The sequence below is a fragment of the Corythoichthys intestinalis genome, chromosome 9 (assembly GCF_030265065.1).
Source record: "Corythoichthys intestinalis isolate RoL2023-P3 chromosome 9, ASM3026506v1, whole genome shotgun sequence".
Taxonomy (NCBI): Eukaryota; Metazoa; Chordata; class Actinopteri; order Syngnathiformes; family Syngnathidae; genus Corythoichthys; species Corythoichthys intestinalis.
The window spans coordinates 48,669,734-48,688,114 of record NC_080403.1 but is presented as its reverse complement, the minus strand read 5'-3'; the positions used below and the strand labels follow the sequence as shown (position 1 = coordinate 48,688,114).

Below are 18,381 nucleotides of genomic sequence, written 5' to 3'. Positions count from 1 at the left end.
GGTACTTTTATGCACGTATCCTACCTACCACGCGTTACAATGTACAAGACATGGATTACACTCGATTCCAGGATTTGTTCCTGTCAAACTGTTGGCTTGTACTGTATGTAAAGCATACGACAGCTCTGGACACTAACAATCTACATAATTATACGTGGATAAGTTTGAAAACGCAATATCTTACCTTGAAGATCTGCCAACAAAAACCGGAGTTCTCAACAGCATACACTCTCTGCTCTGTTATCATTGAGACACACTTGCAGCGAGTACATCACCAGTTTTGCCCAATTCTTCTCTTATAAAGTACTGGACTTCCTGTTGTCATTTTGCCTTTGCTGCTCGTTTTGTGAACGACCAACAGTGCTGTCCTGCTCTTCAATTTTACGATCTGGTTCAAATTGGAAGGGCAGAACCGACGACATGTTGGGGTAACTAAGAGTGACATGCTGGAAGTTCGGCCCGGTGACGTCACGCACTGCGACATAACAAGAATGGCGACCTATTACTTAAAATAATTTTACAAATGTTATTAAAACGAAAACATTAAGAGGGGTTTTAATATCAAATCATTATAACTCATATTAATATTTATCTTTTAAGAATTACTTGTCTTAAAGATCGAGGATCACTTTAAGAAAAAAAAAAAAAAAAAGCTAAACAAAGCTTCAACATTGTCAAATTAAATCTAAAACAGATTAATAGGACTTCATCTGATGCTATATGCCACTACTAAAGAATGATTTTAAAAGGTTGGGCATCCACTTGACTAAGGCCAAGTCTACATATTGCAGGGTATTTGGCAAAAAAGAGCAGTTTGACCCATCATCCACACGCACACGCACATTTAAACAAGGGTTCCTAAAAACTGCGTCCAAAGTGAAGATGTGCGAATTCGGGATTTGTGGCGCCATCATGTAGACACTGATAACCAAATATTTAACTGTGGAAACTTCGTCCCTACGTCACACATGAGACCAATGTTTACATTTGGAGTAAATTCGACAGGTGGTTTTTTTGCTTCCATTTATTTACAAACTCTTGCAGTGTGTCATATTGAAAAACACATGCAAAGGATGAGGGTATTATGGACAATTATTTTTCGCACATTGTTATGAATGTACTTCAAAATGAATGAATGTGGTTGGCTGTGGAAGCTTTTTTTTTCTAAAAACGTGCTGATGTGGATGTAATTATTTTTTCCCGATGTATTAGGGCAGGATCCTCGGTTTGAATAATAAATAAATAAATCTGCTAGGTGTAGACATGGCCTAAGTAAACTTGCTACACTAATGGCAGCCAATTAGTTAAATTAGTGCGCTATATGAACCAAAAATACTCGACCAAAAAGGATTAAATGTCTTGAGCTGTCAGATAATGACATTTTAACCGATAACTGAAAAAATCTGGTAACGATATCAAACTGATACCGATATATGCGGTCGTGGACTTAACATATTGCTTTAGTAATGATAAATGTAACAACTTCAAAGTTTTCCAAATAAGCATTCTGTGAAAAATAACCAAGTAAATTTATGAAAAAAGTTCAGCCCCTTTCACATACACTTGAAATCCTGGGATTTAAACAGGCAGGTCTTATATGTGAAAGCAATTTGACTGACACGGAGATTACGGGGACATTTAATGGGTGGCGTCTTAGCATAATGTCCGGGATGAGGCGTACGTGAAAGCAAGCGTTAAATTCCCTGGTCACAGCATGATGGCTGATGACATAAAAATCGTGGCGGGCCGATCATCACTTCCTCTTTCTTCACAGTAAGATGAAAAGTGGTAAACAAACATCGCAATTATCAACGTATCAAGCTGGAAATAGTTAAATTAAACTGAAAACATAACGAAATTAAATTGCTACTGGATCGTAGAGCCAAGAAAGAACATCCATCGTCCATTTTTGGAAATGTGTGGTTTCTTTTGTTGCCGATGTTTAGGTCGGCAACTCCGGAAACAAGGTTGTACCTCAAAACACAAAACAAAGGAGGGATGCGTTCAAGGGTTTATTAAATACAAACAAAAATACACGGGATTTGCTGAAAAGGGGGAATAACACAAAGGGTCCTTGACAATAGGTCGATAGGGATCAATAATACTAGCAGGAGGCAGAGAACAGATAACACAACAAAACAAATACACTCAAATACCAGCACAACGTAGGGGATTTCAAAACAAGGCCGGCAGACGAACAAGCTAGCAAATGCACGAGATTCGAGAGTACAAGGTGTCAAATGGCGACCAGCAAGTTAATATCTCGGCACCCTTCTCTTGGATCACCTGGGCTTGAAGACAGTCTTGATGAGCTTGAATTAGCTGCAGGTGCGACGTCGGGAACGCTCTGTAACAAAAAACGATTTGACCAACATTGTGACAGCCGATGCAGACCAAAAACGAAGTAATGTCCGGTTTATAAAATCATGCCAGCAGCCCTCCCCGCAAAGAGAGCGCCAGCGGGCAACACGGCACAAGTCTGTGAAAGTGTTCAACCCGCGTCATTCCCGGGATATCTCTACATGCGTGAAAGCAATGACGCGAGTAAATTCTGCGTCACCTTACACAGGAATTTACCGGGATATGTTCGTGAAAGGGGCTTTTCTTTAATTTTCAAATGTTTATCGGTCATTTCACTCATTTGCTCCCAAAAACATATAAACACGTTCTATTTTTAATTGTTTCAGTGCCCCAAAAACGTATTTATACGTCTTTTACGTTTTTTTCATCTCTAGGTTCTGATGCAACTTCGCTCCAGAGCACAATGTTCAAAGTCCATTTTAAAGCAATAAAACTGGCCACTGAAAGACAGTAGCGCATTTGGTAAGAACTCGTATTAACGGAACGAACGGTCAGATTGCACGGCCGGGGCGCTGGTGGAAGACGACCAAATGGATGATCAGGAGGACGTCCAGTATGCCAGGTGTGGGAAGTCCGAGTAGGACGATCGGGAGGACGTCCGGGATGCCAGGTGATGAACGACCAAGTGCGACGATCAGGAGGACGTCCAGGATGCCAGGCGGCGGACGACCGAGCAGAACAATCGGGAGGATGTCCGGGATGACAGGCGTTGGACGACCGAGCAGAACTATCGGGATCACCAGTGTAGCAGATGATGTTGTTTAGTCTTTGTTGCTCGTTGAGGAGAGTTCACGGTGCCGTGTTTGGCTGCTCGTGTCTCTCGGGACTCTCTAGTGCAGGGGTCCCCAAACTTTTTCCTTTGAGGGCCACATAACCTTTCCCATGAGGGGCCGGGGTCAGTTTGTAACAGAAAAGGTGTGACGATTGCAGGAGTGCCTCAATGTAAAAATGTATTGTTTTTCAGAAAGCCACAATCAATTAACCCTTTCTGGATTCTTCACGGAACAAAAGTAAATAAAATTAAAATAATAATATAATATAGTATAATATAATATTAATATAATATAATTAGGGCTGTCAAAATTATCGCGTTAACGGGTGGTAATAAATGTTTTAAATTTTACATGTTGAAATATTTGACACAATTAACGTACATGCCCCGCTCAAACAGATTAAAATGACAGCAGAGTGTAATGTCCGCTTGTTACTTGTTTTTTGGCGCCCTCTGGTGGCGCTTGGGTCCAACTGATTTTATGGCTTTCAGCGTAATGAGTGAGCATGGTGTAATTATTGACATCAACAATGGCGAGCTATTAGTTTATTTTTTGATTGAAAATTTTTACACATTTTAATAAAACGAAATCATTAAGAGAGGTTTTAATATAAAATTTCTATAACTTGTACTAACATTTATCTTTTAAGAACTACAAGTCTTTCTATCCATGGATCGCTTTAAGAGAATGCTAATAATGTTAATACCATCTTGTTGATTTATTGTTATAATAAACAAATACAGTACTTATGTACCGTATGTTGAATGTATATATCCGTCTTGTGTCTTATCTTTCCATTCCAACAATAATTTACAGAAAAATATGGCATATTTTATAGATGGTTTTAATTGCGATTAATTACGATTCTTTAATTTTTAAGCTGTAATTAACTCGATTAAAAATTTTAATCGTTTGACAGCCCTAAATATAATATAATATAATATAATATAATATAATATAATATAATATAATATAATATAATATAATAACCAAATAACCCTCTGGGTTATTCACAGAAAAAAGCCAGGAAATAAATAACACTATTTAAAAAAAAAAAAAAATTTTTTTTTTTTTTTTGTTCAGGGGGCTGGACCAAAATGTGGCCGTAGTTTGGGGACCCCTGCTCTAGTGTCTCGTGACTCAGCCGGAAACGCGCACAGCTAAATTAGTTTCCCCCCATGAACACAACATGCCCCACACAAGTTCCCTAGGTGAATTCTGTTATAAGGTAGTGGTCACTACAAAAGAAAGGTTTTTAAAAATCTATCTTGATGAGACAGTCGGTGATGAGGGAAAAGTTTACTCCGTCTGCCGAGACAGCCGCGGCCACAACAACGTCATCTCACAGTTCAATAGTTTAGTTATGTGTAAATAAATTGTTACTTTGCTATCAAAAGCTCTATTTGTCTTGTTGTTTATGTTATTTTGTAGAAACAAAACATTATACAGATGTTTGGGATGTCAAAAAAGCAAAAAATAACTGTGTATAAGTCAAAGTTATGTTTGAAATGTATGCTTTTACAAAAAGCTCAATTTCTCAGTTTTTTCATCAGAAATTGGAAAATTGCTCAAACTAAGCTATTTTCTAATGCCGATTTCTAAGGAATTGAAAAAGATATGAACTTTTTTATCCTGCTGAAAGAAGAGAGTCTTTCTTTTTTGTGGTTTCCGTGTTTATATGGCAATAGAACAGAATTTTCTGTGGGCCTTGCAAAATCAGTCAAAATCCAGTAAAACGGCCGGGAGCGAAGGTGGTTGCTCCGGTGAAAATGGCTGTGAGTGAATGAGTTAATTTTTGCACTGGTCAAGTCACATTACATTTTCCAAGCAACATAGTTTGGAGATATCTAATGGTCAAAAAGCAGCACTGCTAGGGTAAACTGTGACCAACCCTTGTACAAAGGCAGAAGGCTTCTACATTCACTTTGAAAGCAACATGCATATTGGCCAAAAACCAATAATAAAAACTAGGGTTGTTTCGATCATGTTTTTTTTGCTCCCGATCTGATCCCGATCGTTTTAGTTTGAGTATCTGCCGATCCCGATATTTCCCGATCCCATTGCTTTTTTTTTTTTTGCTCCCGATTCAATTCCAATCATTCCCGATAATTTTTCCCGATCATATACATTTTGGCAATGCATTAAGAAATAAAATGAATATAACTCGGACGAATATATACATTCAACATACAGTACATAAGTACTGTATTTGTTTATTATGACAATAAATCATCAAGATGGCATTTACATTATTAACATTATTTCTGTGAGAGGGATTCACGGATAGAAAGATGTAATTCTTAAAGGATAAATGTGACTTTGTATATTGTGACTAAATATTGCCATCTAGTGTATTTGTTGAGCTTTCAGTAAATGATACTGCAGCCATTTAACTGTTCTGCCCAAATGCATGATGGGAAGTGCAACCATGACTGTGCGTAGGGGCACCAATTGATATATCTTCTCTGCGTTGGGAAAGAACATAGGGTGTTAAGAAAATGATCAACTACTTCCTTTCTTCCCCACATTGCCTCCCACAATATCTTTAATTGTGAGAGAGGTATTGTAAGGTTTTAACCGCATAAAAAATGGCTCCAAAGGCTGTCAAAATTCTCTCTACTCATTATACGCTGCCTTTTAGCGCTATCTATAGGTAAAACGGCATCTTTACAGATTGAACGCGACAATGCGTGAGTGGGTCATGCAGCGCATGCGTTAATTATTTAACGTGATTAACTAAAAAAAATTAATTACCGCCGTTAACGCAATAAATTTGATACCCCTACTTTAAACCAAAACTACTTTGGATGAGTGTAACACATTTTGTCTGTAATGTTAAATACTATTAGAAAAACGATTTAAATAAAAATTATATATAGGCATGTCCGATATTTTGTTGCCGATTCCGATACTTTGAAAATGACGTGATCGGACCCGATCGGGACATCTTTAATAAAAACCGATGTTTGATATGATCCGATATCATTTTAAATCGGTATTGGTATTGGCCAATATTATCGGGTACCTGATCATAATCGAACTAGTCTCTAGTGTATAAATTGTGATTTAACTATTAATTTACTTATCGCCGTCAATAGCAGCCAATGACATCAAGAATAACACAAAACCCCAAAGCCAAGGAAATGGAAACCCTTTGAATGACATGAAAATGACATCTTTCCGCCTCACTCCATTCCATGATGTATCCCTTTAAAAAAAAAAAAAAGACAAATTAAAAACCACATAAACACTCCCACTCACACGCACACACATTGCTCTAACTCCTCCCACTGATCAACTCGGTGTCATGTTAGCTTCTCGCTCTTTGCTCTTCATCACAGAGACCACCACATCAACATAGGTAAGGTTCATCTAAATCGTCTCTCTTTTATAAAACTTAAAAACCGGGATGTTAATTGACGCTGGTAATATTCTAAGTAAGTTTATAATTCTACATTTCTTTGAAGTCAGCAAAACCATATCTTGACCTAAGGTTACTGCCAAGGAATGTTCTGTTTACAAAGGACAGTGGAGTAAAGTACTGATATTCCGGCCGGATAGAAAGGTTTTGAGAAGTCCCTACATATTTCTCCCCCTCCAAAAAAACAGTCTCTTTTCCATTTAAAACTGGGGTGTCCAAACTTTACTCTCAGTGGGCCGCTTTCAGAATTTACAAAAAAAAAAAAAAATCAAAGGCTCCTCTGACTTTGTTAAAAAAAAAAAAACATTTCCGATACTTTGTTAAGTATTAACTCATTGATGGTGATAGGCATCAAATCCAATATGACAATCAGCCCCCCAATCAAATTGGCTTGGACACCTGTAACCGTCAATGGCATGAAACATGATCACTCAACTAAAAACGGCAATTCCTGGAGATGTGGTAGATACAGCTCTATCAGTTCACTTCCTGTTGATTTGGGGACATTTCGGGGACGCTTACTGTTGATATCAGCCAGTCTGTAGATTTGGGGACATTTGGGGGTCACGTCTTGTTGATATCAGGTCACTTCCTGTACATTTGGGGACATTTGGGGGATACATCCTTTTGATATCAGGTCACATGTTGAACTGGGGACATTTTGGGGACACTTCCTGTTGATATGAGGTCACTTCCTGTACATTTGGGGACATTTGGGGAATACGTCCTGTTGATATCAGGTCACCTGTTGAACTGGGGACATTTTGGGGGTCACGTTCTGTTGATATGAGGTCACTTCCATATTGATATCGGGTCACTTCTTATTGATATGGGGACATTTCAGGGACACGTCCAATTGTTATCAACTAACTTCATGTACATTTGGGGACATTTGGGGGAAACATCCTGTTGATATGAGGCCACTTCTTGTTGATTTGGGGACATTTAAGGGACACGCCCTGTTGATATCAGATCACTTCCTGTACATTTGAGGACATTTGGGGGACAAGTCCTTTTGATATCAGGTCACTTCCTATTGAATTGAGGACATTTTGGGGACACTTCCTGTTGATATGAGGTTACTTGCTGTTGATTTGGGGACACTCCCTATTTTTATCGGGTCACTTCCTGTTGTTTTGGGGAAATTTGGGAGATTTGTTCTGTTGATATCAGGTCACTTCCTGTTGATTTGTGGACATTTAAAGGACATATCCTGTTAATATCGGGTCACTTCCTATTGATTTGGGGACATTTCAGGTACACGTTCTGTTAATATCAGGTTGCTTCCTGTTGAATTGGGGACATTTCAGGGACACCTCCTGTTGATATCGTGTTGCTTCCTGTTGAATTGGGGACATTTCAGGGACACCTCTTGTTGATTTGGGAACATTTCGGGGACACTTCCTGATAACAGGTCACATCCTGTTGATTTGGACACATTTCGGGGACACGTCCTATTGTAATCAGGTCACTTCCTGTTGATTTGGGGACATTTCAGGGACACGTTCGGTTGATATCAGGTCTGATAGATATCAATCCTGTTAATTGGGGACATTTCGGGGACAGTTCCTGTTGATATCGGGTAACTTCTTATTGATTTGGGGACATCTTGGGGACACTTCCTGTTGATAACAGGTCATATCCTGTTGATTTGGGAACATTTTGGGGATACTTCCTGATCCGGTCACATTCTGTTGATTTGGGGACATTTCGGGGACACCTCCTGTCGATAACAGGTCACGTCCTGTTGATTTGGGGACTTTTGGGGGACACATCCTGTTGATATCAGGTCACATCCTGTTGATTTGGAGACATTTATGGGACACGTCCTGCTGATACAGTCTTCCCAGTTGATTAGTTCCATCTAGTGTTAAAGCTGAGAAGTACAGTGGTCACTACAGTGGACATATATCCCAAATTTACTATATCATTAGCTTAACTTTCAGAGAATGTGTTACAGTAGTGTGTAAAAGACAGAAATTGTTGAAAGCACCTATAGATGGCAGTAGATGTACAATCCTTTTCAACTGGTTAAAATGGATTGGACTTCTATTACTGTCAGCGTTAGCTCTGTGGCATTATGCATTGTCATCTTGGAAAGTGACAAAAAAATATTTTCAATTGAAGTGATAAGAAAGCTGTCTAAAATTTCAATGTAAACTTGTGCATTAATTGAAGATTTAACCACAGCCATCTCCCAGTGCCTTTGCCTGACATGCAGCCCCATACCATCAAGGACTGAGGCAATTTTGCTGTCTTCTTCAGGCAGTCATCTTTGTAAATCTCACTGGAACGACACCAAACCAAAGTTCCAGCATCATCACTTTGTCCAATGCAGATTCTTGACTCTTGACACCTTGTCCAATGCAGATTCTTGGCTCATGACAAGGGGATGGTGCTGGAACTTTGGTTTGGTGCTGTTCCAGTGAGATTTACTAAGATTACCGTTAGTTGAAGCGACACAAAAATACCACCATCGGATGCGGAAGTATATACTTTTGTGTGAAATCAGTAGTCGGATTGGCCCCACGTCCCACCAAATTTAAATTATTCTGAAAAAAAAAACATTCATTGGTGGACTACCGACCGAAATGTGTATTAAAATTGCTAATAAGATCGTTTAGGATTATTTTAGATGCATATATGTTATATTTTTCTAATAGAGTATTCAACAAGGAATACGATCGACCCATTAATAGACTTTTTTGGAAAAATTACCATTTCTTTAAGTAGTCTCATGAATAATGAAAATGCATGTGAAACTCATTGCTACAGCACTCGGCGACGACTCTCCAGAATATACTCAGTGAATGGTCCCTCTTTTATTAATCACGTAAATTTACTTGCTGAATTGAACGTGCGTAACATGCGTAGGGTAATTACGTGCCGTAATTCTTGCTGGTTGGAATCTATAAGAGAATCGTAAGATAAACTGCCAAACGATTCCATGGAATTGAAACGCACAGAACTGATTCTCTATAGGAATCGGTTCTCGATTCCCATCCCTACACAGGGGCGACACGCATGATTTTTTTGGGGGGGGGGTGTCTAATGGGGGCCGCAAAATATTGTCCCGTGGGCCACAAGTTTGACAAGCCTGTCCACTATGAATGTGGAAAAGGCATTTATGAATTTTTTAAAAAATCATTATTAGTGCATAAGAGGGTTAAGCTTCTTGTGCGGGCCATACTCAATTATATATTCAGAATTTGCAGCAGGCCAATAAAAACTGTCCGCGGGGCATAGTTTGGACAGCCCTGATTTAAAGGTATAGTTTGACTGAGACGTCTAACCGTTGGTTAACCCTAATGTATGCAGGATGCCTTTCGGAGGAGGGAACAAGTGTGGTTGCTGCCAGAAGACTGTCTACTTTGCAGAGGAAGTGCAATGTGAAGGGAAAAGCTGGCATAAATCCTGTTTCCTGTGTAGTAAGTCCATCTCCCGTCAGAACATAGCTGTCAAAGTGTGCGTGGAATGCGGAGGATTGTGGCGAGCAAATGTTTGCGCGGACGCATTAGAATCCTTATATGGAAAGGCTGGAAACATGTGACAAAGTTGGCCTTTTATGGAAGATGAAGGCGCACGCACTCGCCCTAGAGCGCAGTGTTTATCTGTGACGTGCAGTTGTTTTTCTTTTAAAATGACGTGCACCGTTTGCGGGGATTTGAGCTGGGTTTACTTAAGGTGACACAATTCATATTTTAAGGGAATATACAGAGGGGGGGGGGAATGAAGCAATGGATTTCATTTATCGTCATATCAGGCCTTTTCAGATGTTAGAGAGAAGCTAATATGACTTACAGTATATAACTCATTGGTTTTTAACCTGGGTTCGATTGAACCCCAGGGGTTTGGTGAGTAAGTTTAAGGCAGGGGTCAGTAAACCGTGGCTCCGGAGCCACATGCAGCTCTTTGATCAAGCTGGTGCGGCCAGCTCAGCCGGTCTCTTGGGACTCCAAGCAAGAAATCTCTGGGGCCCCTACCCGTGCACACCGCAAATAGTTTTTGTTACACCATCCATCCAGCATCTGCCGCTTAATCTGGGGTCGGGTCACGGAGGCAGCAGCTTTAGCAGAGAAGCCCAGACTTCCCCCTCCCCAGTCACTTTAACCAGCTCCTCTGGCTGGATCCCATGGTGTTCCCAGGCCAGCTGAGAGACATGGTCTCGCTAGCATGTTCTGGGTAGTCCCTGGGGCCTCCCGCCGGTGGGACAAGCCCAGAACACCTCTCCAGGGAGGCGTCCAGGAAGCATCCGAATCAGATGCCCTAGCCACCTCAACTGGCTCCTCTCAACATGGAGGAGTAGCAACTCGACACAGAGTCCCTCCCAGATGACCGAGCTTCTCACCCCTATCTCTAAGAGAGAGCCCGAACACCCTGCGGAGGAAAGTCATTTCGGCCGCTTGTATCCAGGATCTTGTTCTTTCGGTCACGACCCACAGCTCATGACCATAGGTGAGGGAAGGAACGTTGATCGACTGGTAAATCAAGAGCTTCGCCATCAGCTCAGCTCCTTCACCACTACGGACCGGTGCAGAGTCCGCATCTTTGTAGACGGTACACCGATCCGCCTGTCAATCTCCTGATCCCCCCTACCCTCACTCAAGAACAAGACCCCAAAATACTTGAACTCCTCCACTAGGGTCAGGATCTCATCCCCGACCTGGAGAGGGCAAGCCACCCTTTTCCAGCTGAGGACCATTGCCTCGGATTTGGAGGTGCCAGTGTAGCGACTAATGGTCTAAGCCCTCTCCCCTCGGATACGGTGAGCCAGTTGGGTATCTTTTGGAATGATGGTCACCCTCTTGGCGTGGATGGCACACAGATTCGTGTCCTCAAACAGGCCGACAAGGTAAGCCTCGCTGTATTCCTGCAGAGCCATAACAGCGGAACTCTGGAAGCGAAGGTTGGTTTTGAAGTCCTTGGTGATCTCCCTAACACAGGGGTGGGCAAACTATTCCACAAAGGCCCGCAGTGGGTGCGGGTTTTTGTTGCAACCCATTAAGAGGACACCTTTTCACCAATCTGCTGTTTTATAAGTGCAGTCACGATTGCAGTCAGGTGCTTCTCATTCTGCTGAAACCGCATTGGTTAAACTATCTGTGCTGGGTCAGTTAGAACAGAGACCAGGACCCACTGCGGCCCTCGAGGACCGGTTTTGAAGTCCTGGGCGATCTACCTAACACAGGGGTGGGCAAACTATTCCACAAAGACCCGCAGTTGGTGCGGGTTTTTATTGCAACCCATTAAGAGGACACCTTTTCACCAATCTGCTGTTTTACAAGTGCAATCAGTCGATTGCAGTCAGGTGCTTCTCATTTCTGCTGAAACCGCACTGGTTAAACTATCTGTGCTGGGTCAGTTGGAACAAAGACCAGGACCCACTGCGGCCCTCGAGAACCGGTTTGCCCGTCCCCGCCCTAACAAGACGTTGGAAGGGCAACTTGCGGATGAGAAACTAGGTGGACTTCTGGTAGCGGCGGATCTCACGAAGAGCCACTGTGCCAGGCCTGTACCGGTGAGGTTTCTTGACTCTGCCGGGGGCAGGCGCATCCTTGGAGCTTTTCCTCCGGTGGACTTTCGGGCGGTTTGCTTGGTTCTTGCCATTCTTCATCTTCACAGGGTAACCGTTTCATCAGATTTCTTCAATGTGTCTCCAGCGAGAGTTGGAAGTCACGACTTGATAAAGCCAACAGCAACACATCATCTGCAAAAAGCAGAGATGCAGTGCTGAGGCCACCAAACCGGACACCTTCAACGCTTCGGCTGCGCATAGAAATTCTGTCCATAAAAATTATGAACAGAATCGGTGACAAAGGGCAGCCTTTTCGGAGTCCAACCCTCACTGGGAACAAATTCGACTTACTGCCGGCAGTGTGGACCAAACTCTGACACCGGTCGTACAGGGACAGAACAGCCCTTACCAAGGGGCTCGGTACCCTGTATTCCCGGAGCACACATACCGTAATTTCGGACTATATGGCGCACCTGACTATAAGCCGCTACCTGCCAAATTTGACACGAAAACAGCATTTCTTCACAGATAACCCGCACTGGACTATAGGCCGCAGCTGTCCTCATTGTATTATGGGATATTTACCCCAAAAGATATTAACCTATAACACTTTATTTGACAGTGGCATCATAAGACTGTCATAAGACCAAATGAACCACCATGAAGCTTTGAACCAATTGGCTGCAAAGCTTCATTCATTCAAGAAGCTTCATTTGGCCATCACTGCTTCCTTTGGGGAGACAGTTAACCTCTGCTGCTACTTGCAGTCAACATTGTTGTTAACCAACATGCCTCCTAGCATGCATTGCAGGCAGCACTGCAGATATAAATTATTATAAGAATTCCTGTTCTTTGCTCGTCATTTCTACAGTTACTGTTCCAGTTGTTTCATTAATTGCTAGTTATCGTATTTAGTAACACTTTAAATGACAGCGGCGTCATAAGACTGTCATAAGCCCATCATAATTATGACATGAGATAGCCATAAGCATTAATGAAAGTTTATAACAGATTTCGTGTAATCCGGCTAATTATCTTATTTTTGAATGGATGTAAAAGATCCGAACTGGACATAAATGGAGTTAGTGACCTAATTTTCCGAATGACACTGAATAACACCTGTCATATGCATTCATTAATGCCCATGATAATGTCATGTGACGTCATAATTATGACGGTCGTATGGCAGTGTTATGATGCCGCTGTCAAATAAAGTGTTACCAATTAACCCAATAAATGAACAAATAAGCCACACTGGACTATAAACCACAGGATTAAAAGTGAGGGGAAAAAGTAGCGATTTATAGTCCGAAAATGACGGTACTTCTGCTCCTCACTGTATGTGTCCACATATATGGAAGACAGCTTTTTAATTTTTAATCTTTATTTTGTTTTGAAACTACTATTATAGTCACTATTAAGGGTTAACCTCCCTTCCCTGAAAGAAGTCTTTATCACAGTCATCATCTTTTATATCACAATTAAATGGCTTTTAAACAGGAGCGTGTGGCTTTTTGTGCATGCAAATGAAGGCATTCCAATGAAGTACTGTAATTTTGTACCTCCCCTTTGGTTGGAAGTGGTGTGCAAGAAGAACTTGGACAGCACAACGGTGGCTGTGCACGCCGATGAGATCTACTGCAAGTCATGCTACGGGAAGAAGTACGGGCCAAAGGGCTACGGATACGGCGGGGGAGCAGGGACCCTCAGCGTGGACAAGGGAGAGGCTCTTGGAATTAAAGCTCCAGTGTAAGAAAATCTAAATTACTCCACTTTTTCGGATGTCAGTCCACTGTGGGGGCATTGGAATCACAGTGCCCTCGATAATTATTGGATTTATAATAATTATGTGTTTTTTAGCTTCTAATAATTTTGGGTTTTTTTTCTAAATAATATGGGACCGTAATGGAGAAAAAAAAGAGAAAAATCCAACCTTCAATACAAGTGCATTTATTCAGTGGGGAAAAAATCCCACATAAAGAAATAATTATTTGACATCAAATAATGTGTGTCACAACTATTAGCACCCCTGGTGTTAATACTTTGTACTTTTGCCAACAAAACAGCACCTAATCTTCTCCTATAATGTTTCACAAGATGGGAAAAGACAGAAAGAGGGATCTTCAGCCATTCCTCTTTGCAGAATCTCTCTAAATCATCCAGAGACCTGGGTCCTCCCCTCTGTACTCTCCTCTTCAGCTCACTCCACAGGTTTTCAATGGGCTTGAGGTCTGGGGACTGAGATGGCCATGGGAGGAGCTTGATTATGTGTCTGGTGAAGTATTTCTGTGTAGATTTGGCCATATGTTTAGGGTCATTGTCTTGCTGAAAGACCCAGTGACGACCCATCTTCAGTTTTCGGGCAGAGGGCAACAGATTTTGATTTGATGCCATGCACCCTAACAAGGTTCCCAGGGCCTTTGGAAGTGAAACAGCCCCACAGCAGCACTGACCCACCCCCATACTTCACAGTGGGTATGAGATTTTGAGTGAAAATTTCCTTCCATCAGCAAGAGCATTGAAGATGAGACGTGGCTGGGTCTTTCAGCATGACAATGATCCCAAACACACAGCCAGGGCAACAAAGGAGTGGCTTCATAAGAAGCATTTCAAGGTCCTGGAGTGGCCTAGCCAGTATCCAGACCTCAACCCCATTATGGGGGAAAAAAAACAGAAAATCACATTTTTTTATTTTTAAAGAATTTATTTGCAAATCATGGTGGAAAATAAGTATTTGGTCTATACCAAAAGTTCATCTCAATACTTTATTATGTACCCTTTGTTGGCAATAACGGAGGCCATATGTTTTCTGTAACTCTTCACAAGCTTTCCACACGCTGTTGCTGGTATTTTGGCCGATCGAGATCTCCTCTAGAGCAGTGATGTTTTAGGGCTGTCGTTGGGCAACACGGACTTTCAACTCCCTCCTCACCCCGTGGCGTCAAAATGATAACAAGAACGGTGAGCAAAAAATCCCAGAACCACACGGGGGGACCTAGTGAATGACCTACAGAGAGCTGGGACCACAGTAACAAAGGCTACTATCAGTAACACAGTCGCCAGGGACTCAAATCCTGCACTGCCAGACGTGTCCCCCTGCTGAAGAAAGTACACGTCCAGGCCTGTCTGCGGTTTGCTAGAGAGCATTTGGATGATCCAGAAGAGGACTGGGAGAATGTGTTATGGTCAGATGAAACCAAAATAGAACTTTTTGGTAGAAACACAGGTTCTCGTGTTTGGAGGAGAAAGAATACTGAATTGCATCCGAGGAACACCATACCCACTGTGAAGCACGGAGGTGGAAACATCATGCTTTGGGGCTGTTTTTCTGCAAAGGGACCAGGACGACTGATCTGTGTAAAGGAAAGAATGAATGGGGCCATGTATCGAGAGATTTTGAGTGAAAATCTCCTTCCATCAGCAAGGGCATTGAAGATGAGATGTGGTTGGGTCTTTCAGCATGATAATGATCCCAAACGCACAGCCAGGGCAACAAAGGAGTGGCTTCGTAAGAAGCATTTCAAGGTCCTGGAGTGGCCTAGCCAGTCTCCAGATCTCAACCCCATAGAGAATCTGTGGAGGGAGTTGAAAGTCCGTGTTGCTCAATGACAGCCCCAAAACATCACTGCTCTAGAGGAGATCTGCATGAAGGAATGGGCCAAAATACCAGCAACAGTGTGTGAAAAGCTTGTGAAGAGTTAAAGAAAACCTTTGGCCTCCGTTATTTCCAACAAAGGGTACATAACAAAGTATTGAGATGAACTTTTGGTATTGACCAAATACTTATTTTCCACCATGATTTGCAAATAAATTCTTTAAAAATCAAACAATGTGATTTTCTGTGGGGTTTTTTTCCACATTCTGTCTCTCATGGTTGAAATTTACCCACGTTGACAATTACAGGCCTCTCTAATATTTTGAAGTGGGAGAACTTGCACAGTTAGTGGTTGACTAAATACTTATTTGCCCCACTGTATATGTCACAATATTACCAATAAATTCATATTATTTTAAAAATTGAGTTTTAGTTTTTGTTTCATATTGCACGCTATATATTGGTCAATTGGTAAGGGCATACTACTTGATTGTTGGCTGCCTTGAAAAATGATCAAACGACCAAAATTAAACTCATTTTTGGGTAATACTACAATCTTCATTTGACAGAGAAACTCCGCACCAACCTACCAATAACCCGAATTCCTCCAAGTTTGCTGTGAAAGCCAGCGGCTCCGATGTTTGCCCCCGCTGCGGAAAAACTGTCTACGCAGCAGAGAAGGTTATCGGAGGTGGCAACGTGAGGAAAATCGCCTTTCTTTTACGATAATCACTATCTGCCATTCAACATTTGCCACTTCTTTCCTCAGTCGTGGCACAAAGGTTGCTTCCGTTGCGCCAACTGCGGCAAAGGACTGGAGTCCACCACTTTGTCGGACAGAGACGGCGAAATCTTCTGTAAAGGTATGCTAGCATCAACTAGCTAGCGCTAGATGTGTTGAAAAAATTTTGAAATGTTTTTTTTTTTTTAAATGAATTTACAGGTTGCTATGCCAAGAACTTTGGACCAAAGGGATTTGGTTTTGGTCAGGGAGCAGGAGCTCTGGCTCATTCCAAATGAAGTCCGACGCCTTGAGACACTCCCATTTTGTTTACGTCGACAACTGAGCTGCTTTACTCCCGTCATGCAAATCCTGCTTCAGCTACACTCGCATTTGACAAGTCATAAAAGTTTTAAGGGGAAAGACAACACCTTTATTAAGTCCAGCGCAGTGGAAAGATTTGGGGAAAAACTACATTAATTAAGCACATCAAAGGCATTCCACAGGGCTCAAGCTTAGAACCACTGCTGGTCTTAAATTGTGTTAGTCTTATCTATCAGTTTTCCCAAAATATCGACTCTGATTAACTCATAAAGTGTAATTGATAACAATAAACGTCCAAGACATTTTGAAAGGGAGTGTCGGCAGCGATCAAATAAATTGAACGTCTATCGATTTCAATGGCAGTCAATGGGCTACAAGCAAAAAAATAATCCAGAGGTATAACGAATAGGGATGTCCCCGATCTGACCATGTGTGATCGGAAATGGGGTAAAAAATTGGGTTTTTAAAATTTTTAATTTATTTGAGGGTTACAAAGAAAAAGAAATAATCAAAATGTAAAAAAAATGCAGCGAATGAACGTTCATTCATTCACTGCCATCCCTCTCTGATCAGATGAATTGGACATCGAAGAGTGATGAACTTATTTCAGTCCTCATAAGAAGGATGATTGGACGTGTAGCACAGACAATGGCATCCAATGAGTTAACAAGAATAAAAGCAAACATTAAAAGGTCAGTTGCCACATATGAGCAGACTTGTACTTTATAGATTGTGACACTGCTGCCTCTTTTGTACCTTACATGCCAAAAGTCATTTTGGTGAACCACAAAATAAATACCCAGCATCTGCGTCAGTGTCTCTTGTGTTTTATTTCAGATGTGAGCAACGCGTGCACGTTCATTGCTCATTCTGTGGAAGGACGAGCAGAATGTAGTCCTTTTTTCATTCGCTAGAGAGCAGCAAAGAGACTGGATAGGATATGATACAATGCACAAGCACACTGCACAAGCATAGCTCATGACAATGGGTCCAAGCAAGGGCGTAGGTTTGCATAGGGACGGTAGGGACATAACACAACCAACTTTTCAGATGCTTAAATTATCCCCACCAACTTTAAAGCGACCTTATTTGCATTATATAATGACTTCAGTTATATAGGTCATTTAGATTGTCCTTCTATATGTTTTAAGGATAGAATTGATCCTACCATTATTAAGTGAATTACAGTACTTACACTGACCCCTTTCCACTCGTTGAATGTGCCAGTCCATTTTTTTCCCCCTCAAATGCACGTTTGATTGGCTGATGACTTGCCCCCCCCCCCCCCCCACACACACACACATAGGCGGATCTACTATTCAGACAAAGTAGACGATCGCCTTAGGCCCCCAACCAGTAGGGGGCCCCCCAACCAGCTGTCCTGGCCCCAACGAGCAACGGCTTGGGCCACCGTAGCCAGCAGACCCCCAACTATTCGTCATGTATAATTATGTCAGCATACCAAACAAATAACAAAACTAAAAAGAAAGCCATTTGAATGGTGCATTTATATTATCCCCCCCACACACACACACGCACGCACTACAATGGACTGTTCCACGACTGAGGCTGCGTTTCAATCGCGGTTTAAGTGAGCCCTAGCTCACTTGCCCTAGCCACCGCCCCCCGGGGGAATCCCTGTCGCCATATTAAGGGCCGTTCCAATTCCCA

At 41.8% G+C, this 18,381-nt stretch overlaps 1 protein-coding gene and 1 pseudogene across 1 annotated transcript; one reads left to right on the top strand and one right to left on the bottom strand.

Moving 5' to 3' along the window:
* Window positions 1-6,353: 6,353 nt before the first annotated feature.
* Window positions 6,354-17,518, top strand: LOC130922063 (cysteine and glycine-rich protein 1-like). The gene is made up of 6 exons (XM_057846562.1): window positions 6,354-6,495; window positions 9,874-9,983; window positions 13,651-13,819; window positions 16,235-16,364; window positions 16,435-16,528; window positions 16,609-17,518. Exons 2-6 carry the CDS (start codon window positions 9,875-9,877, stop codon window positions 16,683-16,685), a joined length of 579 nt encoding a protein of 192 aa, XP_057702545.1. The 5' UTR covers window positions 6,354-6,495; window position 9,874; the 3' UTR covers window positions 16,686-17,518.
* Window positions 11,297-12,162, bottom strand: LOC130922064 (histone H3-like; annotated as a pseudogene).
* Window positions 17,519-18,381: the final 863 nt, after the last annotated feature.

Excerpts from the sequence above, each read along its gene's own strand:
- LOC130922063 (XM_057846562.1), top strand. The coding sequence starts at position 9,875 with ATGCCTTTCGGAGGAGGGAACAAGTGTGGTTGCTGCCAGAAGACTGTC. Across the intron at positions 16,365-16,434 it reads AGGTTATCGGAGGTGGCAAC|TCGTGGCACAAAGGTTGCTT; the intron begins GTGAGGAAAATC and ends TTCTTTCCTCAG. Across the intron at positions 16,529-16,608 it reads CGGCGAAATCTTCTGTAAAG|GTTGCTATGCCAAGAACTTT; the intron begins GTATGCTAGCAT and ends ATGAATTTACAG.